General features: G+C 40.5%; 1 protein-coding gene across 1 annotated transcript in view; it reads right to left on the reverse strand.

The window, feature by feature from the left end:
* Window positions 1–12,834, reverse strand: part of Wdpcp (WD repeat containing planar cell polarity effector) — a 225,911-nt gene that overhangs the window by 120,662 nt on the left and 92,415 nt on the right. Inside the window, exon 12 of the mRNA XM_032916336.1 lies at window positions 12,113–12,236. Coding sequence (XP_032772227.1) covers window positions 12,113–12,236 — 124 coding nt within the window. The remainder of the gene's footprint in view (window positions 1–12,112; window positions 12,237–12,834) is intronic.

A 12,834-nucleotide genomic window follows, 5' to 3' on the forward strand; every position in this document is an offset into this window, starting at 1 on the left:
GAGAAGCCTGGGCCCTTGGGCATCAATCAGTAAGGGAATCCCTTACAGACAGAGCCATGGTCCAAGCTCCTTGTTGAAGGCTTCTCCTCTCAGGACTCCAGGCTGTGTGGAGCTGACCTCTTCCTCTTTATCCCACCCACTCCTCTAATGTCTCCTCCTCCTTGCTTGAACCCTGCTTTCCTTTTCCTTCCCTCCGCCCCATATTCAACATCTCAGCACTACTTCCATGTGTCTGAATCTTAGAAAAAAAACCACACACATCAATTTGGCTCCTACATCTACATTTAAACATCTACAATGTCAATAAATGGCCTTCCAAATTTCTCTTGCTTATGAAGTAGTTTCTTTGTCTCACTTGCATTTCCAAGGAAACTTCACAAATATTTAAAAAGTAGTGTTCAAACAATCCAACTAGAAGATAGGTAAAAACATTCAAGAGACATTTCAATTCAGAGTATACAGACAAAAAGCAAACACGTGAAAAAAACAGGCTCCATCAATAACATTAACCATAAGGGAAATGTAAACAAAAGCCCCAGTGAGCTACAAGCCCATAAGTATTACTGTTGGGGTAAAAATCTCGGCTCGCATCCAGACAAAACACAACGGGCCAACAGTGTTCCACGGGGAAAGGTTTAATGAGAGAAGAAGAGTAGAGAGGAGTAAAGGCTCCATGAGCACGTGGAGGGGGCGGGGGAGGGGAGTGAGGAGAGAGGGGACAAAGGGAAGAGGGCAAGAGCAAGGAGCAAGAGGCAAGAGAGTAAGAGACAGGAAGGGAAGAAGAGTGAGGAGAGGGCAAGTAGCCCTTTTACAGTCAGGCAAACCTGGCTGTTGCCAGGTAACTGTGGGGGTGGAGCTTAGACAGAATGCCAACAATTACTACAGCTAAAATGGAAAATAATTGTGGGAAAGCGGATCTCTTAAGCTCCGCTGGTGGAAGTGCAAAGCAACACAGTGTTGTCACTGTGGAAAACAGCATGGCAGAGGGTCGGCAGTGAGACTCTCCGCCAAACCTGGAGGCTCTGTGGAAAACAGCATGGCAGAGGGCCGGCCTGCACCAGAGACTCTCCGCCAAACCTGGGAGGTCTGCCTTTTAAGAGCCTCAACCTAAGAACAAAGAATATGTCACTGGATAGAAAATTCCCTGATTGGAAAAAATTACACATTTAAAAGCTTTTTTTTTTTTTTTTTTTTTTTTTTTTTTCCCAGAGGCAGGTTTTGTACATAGGGGGAAAAACAATATTCACTAGAACACTTAAAAGTCAAGTCTCTCTCCAAACAAAGCAAATGAAAATAAAGCTCAGTTTGAGTGACACCACATGACAAATAATGGAGGCCGATCCCAGTGTGACATTATTCACTGTCTAGTCACAGAGAGGGAAGCACGATCAGTCTAGACTGTGAGGGGACACCAGCCAGTGTTTCAGGTTCAACAAAAGCTAATCAAGAAAATACTTTTTAATCCCTTCCACAAATCCTGTTGACTTTTTTTTTTTTACTCTCAGAACTCTCAATTTTTCCAACATAAAACTACTTAAATTGCCACCATACCTATTCCAAACAGCAGATTCCCTCAGACTCCCACACAGGCAAAGCTCCCTAGGTCCTCACCTCTTCTCCTCAGCTGCTTCTCCATAGCCAGTGTTTATCTCTGCACACACGCAGATGACTTGTGCTTAGCAAAGTGCTTCAGGCTAAGGCAGATGTTTATTTTAAATGCTGACAGCAGCTCGAGGCACTTGTCTCTCACTCCCTTGCTCCAGCCTCAGTGTGCTACAACCCATCCTTTTTCAATAACTCTCCACAGCTTAGCTTCCATCCCAGCCGTAGGTCTTTCACCAAGGTGATCGTTTACGTTACCATGAACGCCTGGTTCTACTGAGCAGAACCAACTAGGCTAACTAATCGGTGCAGTCGGCCCAGACTAAAAACATCTGAACCACATTCAAATGATAAACATCAATCATCCAGATGTCATGGATCGTAGTCAGTCAATTAAATATAGATCCATCCTGTAGGTCTTAGTAAAGTGTTTCCATGACAAGACAAGATGGAGTGAAGGAAAAGAATAATCTGGGTTAAAATTCAAAGTCACTTTAATCACTTAGACATATAGCTATAAAATATTACAGTTTTTCAAGGGTAACTATACATGAGTTACAGAAAATAAAGCAAAATGCATAAAATTAATAGGCAAAAATAGATGAGAATAAGTCAGAACATTTATATACAGTAGACTAAGAAACAGTAACACTGTGGTCAAAATGGTTACTGAATAGCTCATGTATAACCCTGAGTATCCATGATATAGCCCAGCTGGTCTGAACGCTCTATGGTGACCAGGCCAGCATCAAACTTACAGAGGTGCACCTGCTAGTCTGACTAGTGCTGGGATTAAAAGTGTGCACTACCACTGGCCACAAAGAGTATTTACGAAAAAAGAGAAGAAAGTCAAGGAATATTTTACTTTAAAATATTTTATAGGAATAACCTTTAATACATGTTTTCCAAATACCTACTTGACTATATTGTTTTCTAGAAGATTCTTCTGAAGACATTATTAAAAAATTAGTTTTTAATTAATTATATTACTTCCTGAAAGACCGGGACTTGCGGTAGCTCGCACTGAAGTCACGGCCATGCCTGTTTCAGCCTCCCAAGCCCTGGATTACAGCTGCAAAGGCAGCATGAACAGCTTCTAATTACATCACTCCTGAACCCCATCCTCCTCCCTCTTCTCCAGTGCTGACTTTATATTCTCTATTTCTCTTTCCTATAATTTCCAACTTTAATCACGTAGTATATTCTTACAGTAACAAGATAATTTCTTTTTGAATCCTAATTTCTAGAGTTACATCCTTTCTGTTTTATTTTGAGTATTTCCCTGTGGGGTGGGGGGAGTACTAGATTACTCCCATTACTTGTGTGTAATTACTTGGTTCTCAATTGTTTGGTTTTTGATCTCTGTTTTGTGAACACAAATCACATTCACAAAGAGTTGATTACTTTGTCCACGTCGAAAGCCTTCTAGACATACATAATTAGACATATATAACTAGACTATAGACATATATAACATATATAACTATGGACATATATAACTAGACATATATTACTAGACATATATAACTAGACTATAGACATATATAACTATGTATAACTATAGACATATATAACTAGACATATATAACTAGACTATAGACATATATAACATATATAACTAGACATATATAACTAGACTATAGACATATATAATTATATATAACATATATAACTCTGGACATATATAACTAGACATATGCATATCCAGATGTTTATAGTAATTATTTTCACTTATATTTTTTAACTATGATGTTTTAAAAATGAAAAACAACACTGACCATAATCTTAGCAGTTTTCATGTAATTAGGAATCAAATTAGAAGATATACCTAGAGGAAGCTTAGTTTTTTAGTCACTAGACCACAGGGTTTTTTTTTTTTTTTTAACAAAAATGGTTTAATTTATAAAAGCCAAACTTTGGTTCTCATGGTAACTCATAAATTGTTCATTATGTTTCTGTGATTTTAACTCAAATGTTCTGTTTCCAATAATGTATCTTTCTAAGTTACTTTTCTTAGTACGGTGACCAAGTGCCTGGCAATACCTGAGGACACAGGATTTATCCAGGCTCAGGTTTAATGGGACCCAGTCCATTATGGTTGGGAAGGGAGGTGAGGTGATGGCCACCCTGGGTCCACAGTCTGGAAGCAGTGAGAGGTATGCTAGCAGCCAGCGTGGAATGGTGCTGCCCACATTCAAGATAGGTCTTTCCTCCTCAGTTAAAGCTCTCTGGAAAAGGCCATCACAGCATGCCCAGAGGCACATTACCTAGGCGACTCTAAATCCAGTCAACTCAACAAGGAAGATCAACCATCGCAGCAGTCCCTTCCAGGAATGTAAAGGAGGCTTATTGTCCATAAACAACTGTCCTTAAAGAACAGCGACACTGGGAGATTAGATTTATAGATTTAAAAACTTAGAAAACGTTCAGTGAGAGGGGCATCATGATTGGCATTCCAGGGAGACAGAAATGCATCAGAACACAGCAGCGCATACGATGACAGCAGCATCAGACACAACTACAGAAGAGGAGCATTTTCTCACTGAAGTGACAAATACCCTGGAAGCACCTTAGCATAATTAGTCCCTGCACAAGGACACTGAATGCATGCTGCAGGGAGCAGGACGATTGTCTATAGACAATTCAATGCCCACCTCGGAAGACAAAATCAACTGAGAAATTACTAGAAATAAATTTTAAATTTCCAAGAGAGTTCTACACTATAAAATTAACACAATGTATCAATAGTTTCTTATATTCCAAGAATCACCATTATGAAGTTTAATTAGAAGAAAAAATACAGCAGTAATGGCAAGAAATAAAAATTAAATATAGGGGTTGGGGATTTAGCTCAGTGGTAGAGCGCTTGCCTAGCAAGCGCAAGGCCCTGGGTTCGGTCCCCAGCTCCGAAAAAAAGAAAAGAAAAAAAAATTAAATATAATGTTTAGAAGGAAACTAAACAAGACAAAAACTATATAGTAGAATTTGAATAAATGAAGAACGACATATTACAAACATACCTGTTTTTCACAAAGTCAACATACATATCCACAATATTCTAATCAAAATCTTTCAGGGTCTTGTTTAGAACAACCCTAGAGTTCATATGAAAACTTTAAACTCATAGCATAGGAACGTTCTGAAGAGTTCTTTGTATCACTTCTGAACTTGGTTCTGAGACAGCCTGGACAGTATGGTAAGTCCCCACTTGTATTTTTTCACCTCTCTACTGCTGTGAAAAGACACTAACCAAAACAACTTGGGGAGGAAAGGGTTCGCTTCAGCTTGTACTTAATAGTCCACGGTTAAGGGAAGCCAGGGTGGGCGCCTAGGGGAAGAACTTGAAGACGGTGCTGAAGTAGAGACATGGAGACATGCTGCTTACTGGCTTGCTCCCCATGGCTTGCTGATCTTGCTTCCGTATGGAACCCAGGACCTCCTGCTCAGGGTTGAACCACCCACAGTGAGCTGGGCCTTCCCCCATCAATCATTAATCAGGAAATGCTCCATGGACATACCTCACGGCCAGTCGATGGAGGAAGTCCTCATATAAGGTCCCTCTTCCCAGAGTCAGGTAAAGTTGACAAGAACTAACCAGGATATCATTTCTAACAAATGAGACAGCTAACTGTATTGGCATGGAAACAATTATCCAAAATTAGTAAAAGTAGATAGGAATAAGTCAAAGCAAATATGTTTAACAAGATCAGAAAGGATGGAGAGATGACCACATGTTAAAGTATCGCTATGCTCAGAATCCATATAAAAGCTAGGTGGGCTTGGGGGCCTGCCTTTCATGCCAGTTTTCATGGACAGAGATCCCTAGACAAGCTGGCCAGCCAGAGTCGCTACAGCAGCAAGCTCCGGATTCAGTAAGAGACTCTGCCTCAGAATACGAGGTGGAGACTCAGCGAGAAAGTCATGTGATGTCATCCTTAGACCTCCATCTACACACCAACACACATGCACTCGTGTGCGCTACTGCACACACATATACATACATCATATACAAAAACGTAGCCTCAATAACAGTAAATGGCTTAGGATTTACTATTGTTTGTTAAGAAGACTAGAAATCTGGATTATCTATGATATCAGTTTGTGGGCTTGCATGCACACGAGTTCACAGATCTACCAATGAGGTCAACTTTCTAACTGCTGTCAGAAGCTGTCTCATAATTTTAAGTGTGGAATAAAAGTGAACTCAGATGTCATTAGAATATTATAAACATGTTATTAGATAACTGGCTATGTTATTCATTATGCTAAATGATTTTCAGAGCACTGGAAGAATAAAATGTGAGGCATAAAGTCACAGAGATGACTGATTATAGAAAATGTTTATAATGCTAGGATGATAAAGGTGGCAAACATGACAAAACACAGTCACATAGATCATTTAAAATGTCTATTGAAGGTACAACTGCATAATATGCACTGAACTGAAATAAGTATCAAGGTTTTAAAAATGTTTACAATGTATGAGAGACATCAAAACTAAGAAAAGAAAGATCAATATTCTACAGCAGCAGTGGGGATAAGGACAGGGCTGGAGGGAAGGAAATTAGTAAAGGATTTGATTACTTGTTTTTTATAAAGTGTAAGAATAAAACTGTGAAAACAAACAAGAGAGATAAATATTCCAGTAGAGTGAACAGAGAATTCACAATACAACCAAGAGTGGATCTACACATCTGCACTGCAAACATGAGCAGGAGCAGAATGCTCAGTGACAGCCCAGACAGTAAGAGATGAGAGGTGAGGAGGGAACACCATGCTCCTGCATGTCCATGTCCATGTCCAGGAGCTCGACCTGGACTCCAGGAGAATCTCCGCTAGCTGGACAAAAGCCAGCATTCCTCAGGAACTTGAGAAGCAAGGTGGCTCACAGCTATCTGTAACTCCAGTTTCAGGGAATCTGATACCCTCTCTGCCCTCCATAGGCATGAGGTACACAAGTGCTACACAGATATACATGCAGGTCAAAGGTTCATATACATTAAATAAAAATAAGTCTTTAAAAACTAATTATCTTCCCATTCCTATATGTAGCCCAACTTTTTAGACTTAGGATCAACCCACTGACTTTTAGTTCTGAAGTGATTAACTGCATATTACAAATAACATTTGTCTCCTCTTCCCGGGGCACCAACGACTGTAGGTCTCTGCCTCTGTTCCTTTGTAACAGGGCTTGCAAACTTTCTCTGTAAAGGGTCATAGAGTAAAGACACGTTGAGGGTACACAACCTTGTCACAGCTATAGCTTGAAAGCAGGCATAGATGTTATGGAAACAAGTGGGCTTGGCTGCATTCCAACGGAATTATATTTACAAAACCAGGAGGCAAGTTACGGTTAGCTGACTCCTGCTGTATACAATCAACCTGACGTCCCTAGGCCGGGACACGCAGGGACTTGAAATGGGGAGACACCTACTCCAACTGGGCTGCTGGAGGCATTTCCAAACAGCCAACTCACACAGATTTGAATTCAGCACCTCAGAGGTACTGTGGGAAAGATCGTCTGGGGGACATGTGGACCTACTGAGGTCTCCCTGGCATGGACAGTCTACTCAGAGCCAAGGGCTAAGTCTGGGGTGGGGGTACACAAGGAAAGGGAAGATATAGATCATGAATTTTCATCATCTGTCGTACCACGTGGCAAGCACAATTGACAGCAATGTATTACATCTTTCTAATTTGATAGGTATAAATATCCTCTCTATAGAAAACAATACGTTGATGAAATAAGAGGTATGTTAATTAACTTATTTAACTCATACTGATCTCTAAAAATATACAGAAGAGAATTAAAATAAATGTCAAAAGTTTCAAAACCAAAAACTCTTATAACACATGAAGAGAACACTAGGGCCTCAAATCATAATCTCGTCACCTTAAAACGAGATTATGCCCTCCTTTGGGAAACAAGCACTTCTTCCTAAAGGAAGGAGTAAACACAGATCAACATCTTTATGTCTTTAAGAAGTTCTGACTACAGGTCTGCTAACAGAAAAGGGCCTCAGGCAGACATTAGGCAACATTTGTTTGGCAATGCCTTAATTCTGAGGAGCAGCCTTGAATGACCTAAGATCCTAATTGCCTAACACTGCCATAAATAAGCTTTATCAGGACAAGTTTACACTCAGTGTGCAGGATGACTATGGTCTGAATGTTAGAACTAGCAGCCAGCATTGCCGCCTGCGTCTGAAGGTGCACTGACATTCTACCTAACTCGCTACTGGCGTCTCCATAACCAACTGTCCACCTGAACGTGGGAAACCTAGACCTCACCAAGTAGGAAAAGCTTATTTTAGAGATCTTAAGTTTGACATTACAGATTCAAATGAACCTAAAGCAAAAAGATTGTGAGGTCTCAGAGATCAGAGGAGCCTCAGGGGAAAAAACAAATTCAAGTCCCCACTTGTTTTCCTATTAATAGTTGAGTAGCCTAAATATTTTTTTTTTTTTTGGTTCTTTTTTTCGGAGCTGGGGATCGAACCCAGGGCCTTGCGCTTCCTAGGCAAGTGCTTTACCACTGAGCTAAATCCCCAACCCCCCTAAATATTTTTAAATTTTAATTTGATTTATTCATTTTCTGTGTAAGTGTTTCACCTGCATGTATGTCTATACACCACGCATGCTTGATTCCTACACAGGTCAGAAGACACTGAATCCTCTGGAACTGGAGTTATCAGTAGGTGCTTGAACCTGGGTCCTCTGGAGAAAAAAAAAAAACAAATCCAAGTCCTCTTAAGCAGCAAGCCATGTCTCTGGCCCTTAACTGTTTGTTTGTTTGTTTGTTTGTTTGTTTGTTTAGTTGTATGTCTGCTTATCTAGACACTGTGGTTTTCAAACATCCTGAGCAGATGAGCAGCACCAGTGGGCAGGAATCTCAGGCTTCACTTCAGTAGCGTGTGCTAAGGCTTTATAAGAAGAATTCTTATTTTTGTGCATGTGTTTCTGTTTGTATGCATGCCTGAGCCCATGGAGGTCAGAAGAAGGTATCAGATCCCACGAGTTAAGGGTGGCCACGAGCCGCCTGCCGTGGGTGCTGAGACCTACGCGTTCTTCACTGTGCTGCCTTCCCTGCCCCATGTGTTGTTTTTATTTGTTGTTGCTGCTGCTGCTTTGAAAAATACCAAAAGAGAAACAAAAGGAAATCAGATTTATTTTGATTCAGAGTGCACGATGGCTCTTTCTTCTTCCTTAACTACGAGCTTAGGCACGGACCCCACCACCACAAACATGCCCCACATTCTATTACCTACGCAAACGGCAAAGTTGACAGAAAGACCAGGGCCACCGGCTCTAACACCACGTTGTAATTGCTCTCATATATCCAGCCACGAGTCTCTTCCCATTTACATCAATTCATTCTAATTTCCCATGTGGAATTGTAAAGGAAAACAAACATATTCTTACAATCCTCTACAAAACGTAACAAATATTATATTTCTATTTCTAAGCAATAGAGTTCTCTTCTTCAACCTTAGCTTACTATTTACGAGCACCTGCCTTCATGTCACCACGTGTTAACTCCACCATACTAGAACACAGTAGCCTTATATTTGAAGAGAAAATTAATTAGAAGAATCATTAACTCTATAAATCATCCCACTTCCACATTAATGAACTAGTTTCACGTGGGGCGGGGCACGCTCAAGTGAAATGTCTGCTTCAGTCCATCCGCGGTCACTGGCTCCTACCCCAGCTTCTATCTGTTTACCATGAAAGCTCCTGTTTGGTAATGGCCCCTGCTAAGTGCTCTGGGGGCTGCTCCATCTCGGGGCGAGAGGTGAGTGACTACTTTCTAAGCATATTTCAGGCAATGCAGTTTGCCTTTGTAGGTGTCCTGCTGCTTAACAGTTTTTACAAATCAGAATACTATGTCTTTAATTTTATTAAAACACTTTATTGCATGATTTGTACTATCAATGGACATTTCTTCTTAAAACTCAGCAATTGTGAACACATACAAAGAGTTCTCAAGCAAGATCTGAGAAATAAACCTTACAGTTCAGCTATGTTTAAACTTGGAGAAAGGCCAAGAGACACGGAGAGACGGCTGGAGAACTGCTCTCCACAAGAACAAAAGCAGAACTGTATACAAACATCCGTTTTAATACAGACACTCGCCTGTTAGCACAAAGGCAGCCTGTGACCTCAGACCCTGTGCACTGGATCCAAGCATAGAGAGCACAGCATTCCTCCCTCATACCCACCGGAGTCCCCGAGTGACGTCAACTAACTCTACCTGCCAGGAGCTCCTTCCTTCTTCCTCCGCTGAAAAGTGCCCTGACACGGCCTTAATTCTGTAATGAGTTTTCAGAGAGTTTGAAAGTAACAAACAGCTAGAGCAGAAGACTCTTCTCGCTCATCTCTGTCTGTCTGTCTTTCTGAAGGTCTTTGACCAGTTTTATCTCCCCTAGCTAAAATTTCTCAGTAGCAGACTAACAAAAGGATGTTTCCAATTTAGGTTATCCCATTTGGTGTCTACTAATGTACATTTCTCTTTCACAATGCCCTGTGCAGCTACTGCTGAAGGAGAAACGAGTAAACTCAGTATAACTCACAGCATCCAGAGCAGAAACACAGTCGGCATCCAAGGGACATGTGACAGGACCAAACACCAGTCGGCATCCCCCAAGGGAAACATCTCACACGACCAAACAGAAAAGTCTGAATGTAATACTGGAGACAGCAACAAGAGTCACCCATCACAGCACACCCAATTTAAAACAACACTAAGGAAAAATTCATATTCATAGAAGATGAGCTCCCTAGGCCAAAGGCTATGAAAACACAAGTAACAGCATTGAAGTCAGAGGCCAAAACCATGGTGAGGCTACAACACAGGACACTTTCAAGTTCTTATTCATGTTGATCTTTTTTGAGCTCTTTAGGCAATTCATCAATTTTCCATAGAAACAAGAAAAACAAAATAGGAATTAAAACAAAGAGCAAAGTCCTACATTCAAGCACATGTGACTTTAACCCCAATATTTTTAGGATAAGCTTGTGCATGAAGACTGCTACATTTAAGATGAGGAAAGACTCTCTTGAAATATGCTAACAACATTCAGATAAAAAGGCAAGATTCAATTACAGATAATAACTCTTGCAATATATTAACATTTCCTTGTTCCCAAAAATATGATTTTTCTAAAGGCCTTACAGCTGTGTTGAGTTCAAAGTACCGCCTTATACAGAGATAAAAGTAATTATGGAGCACAAATGTCTGTGTAACAGTAAACCTCCCTCATGTCTTGACCAATCTTAGCACGCCTCTCTTTTGGGATAGTCGAACATCTATCATCAACCTATTCTTATGTTAATGACAATTCACAGTTATTTTGGAAGGTGGTGTCTGAAAACTATACAACCAGTGTCAGTAAGTGGTCCTAGGAAAGAGTAAAGAGCTGTAGAACCAGCCCACGGTCACTTGTTTTTCATCTAAGCAAGAAGCCTGAGTCTATTTCTTCATGACATAATACACTCTTTACAAAGTTGTTCTGATAAAAAGTAAGAGAATATATATTAAAGTCTTTGAACGTATTGCACAGTACTATAGCAAGTACATTTTAGTGAAACTAAAATGAAATTCCTTCATGTAATCCTTCCTTTTGTAAACAGAATTCAAAATTATATGATAAAACATTATATATACAGAATATATATACAGTAAGTGTACACATACAACTGAAAGGGAAGCAGTTTTTACAAGACCCTAGTATATGCCACTAATCTTAAGAAACAAAACTGGTATATTTGGGTAGCCAGGTCACCTGCAGACTATCACAATCCTTTTCATTCCGGAACATACTTTCATACTAACCATTTACCTGATTTTAAAACTAGTTATCACAGCATTTGTGGGTCCTTAATCTTTCTATCTAGATTTTCAACTTCTTTCCATCCTTCTCTGTGAATCGTTCTCTCCAATTTCTACAGTATTTGCTCAGAGCCATATTTTTATCAAATCTGTTAAAAGAAATCCCTATGGTTGAAAGACTCTCTCTCTCTCTCTCTCTCTCTCTCTGTGTGTGTGTGTGTGTGTGTGTGTGTGTGTGTGTGTGTGTGTGTGTGTGTAGAAAAGTGAGTTACAGTGAAGTTAGCACCTACCACATTGTGCAAGGACAATGGAGGAGTCTTCTGTAGTGATTGAAGGAAAGCAAGCCCACGACTGCCTCAAAGCCCATAGCACATGCATACAGTTAGTTCCATGCGCAGTTTAAACAAGGACCAAATTCTCTTAACATTTTCATATTCACTTTTTTACAGAGATAGTTTTTACTATCATATTAAAGGGTAGAGTATTTTTCTGCTGATAAAATGGCACTAGAAAATATCCAATATTTCCTTAAAAGGAAAACAAATTAAAGGCTAATAAGATTTGCTTTTCTTTTAAAGAGCAAAGCTGTCAGAAAACAGCCATATTGTAGAGGAGTCTCGTGAAAGACGCTCTTTAAATGTGTACTCTGACAGCAGGAAGTTCGGAAGCACCATTCACCTGAGCAAGTGGTGGAAGAGCCTCCTGGCGTATGTGCCGACCGGGTCTCTGTATGCCAGAACAGTTGTATCCAGAAGCGGTCTCGCTGGAGCATAGAAGGTTCCAAGGCTTGCCTCAAGCTGTGCTGTGGAATTCAAGCATAGCAGCACTGAAACAGAATCTCGTGTGTAGTCAGTCAGGTTCTGCAAACTTGGATGGAACGTAAGCTTGTTGCAGGAAAGAAGAAATTAAAATATGACAGCTGGTACCAAAACAAACCTGTGTATAAACTTTCACTGGAGACAAAGCTGACAATGACTCTAAGCAACAAAAAGCTGTCAAAACTGAAGGAATCCATAATGAACCAACCTCTCACCACAAAGGGGTCATTAAAATGGTGACTCAGCAAAGTAGCACAGTTCAAACTAGTATTTCCAGCAAATCAATTTGCAGTGTGCTCAACATTAAATGCTCTCTTTGGCAGAAAGGGGAAACTGTCTGAATAGGGAAATAAAATCTGCACAGTAGAAATGTTTTCTTAAAATAGCAATTAGGGCCAGCAGGTAAAGCCATTTGCTGCCAAGCCTGATGACCTGAGTGCCATTCCCAGGACCCATATGGGAGAAGACGGCCACAAGCTGCTCTCTGACCCCCACACATTCACTATGGCCTACACACACACACACACACACGCACACACACATGCATACACACACACGCACACACACGCACGTCATTTTAAA

This window comes from Rattus rattus, chromosome 11 (assembly GCF_011064425.1).
Source record: "Rattus rattus isolate New Zealand chromosome 11, Rrattus_CSIRO_v1, whole genome shotgun sequence".
Classification (NCBI taxonomy): Eukaryota; Metazoa; Chordata; class Mammalia; order Rodentia; family Muridae; genus Rattus; species Rattus rattus.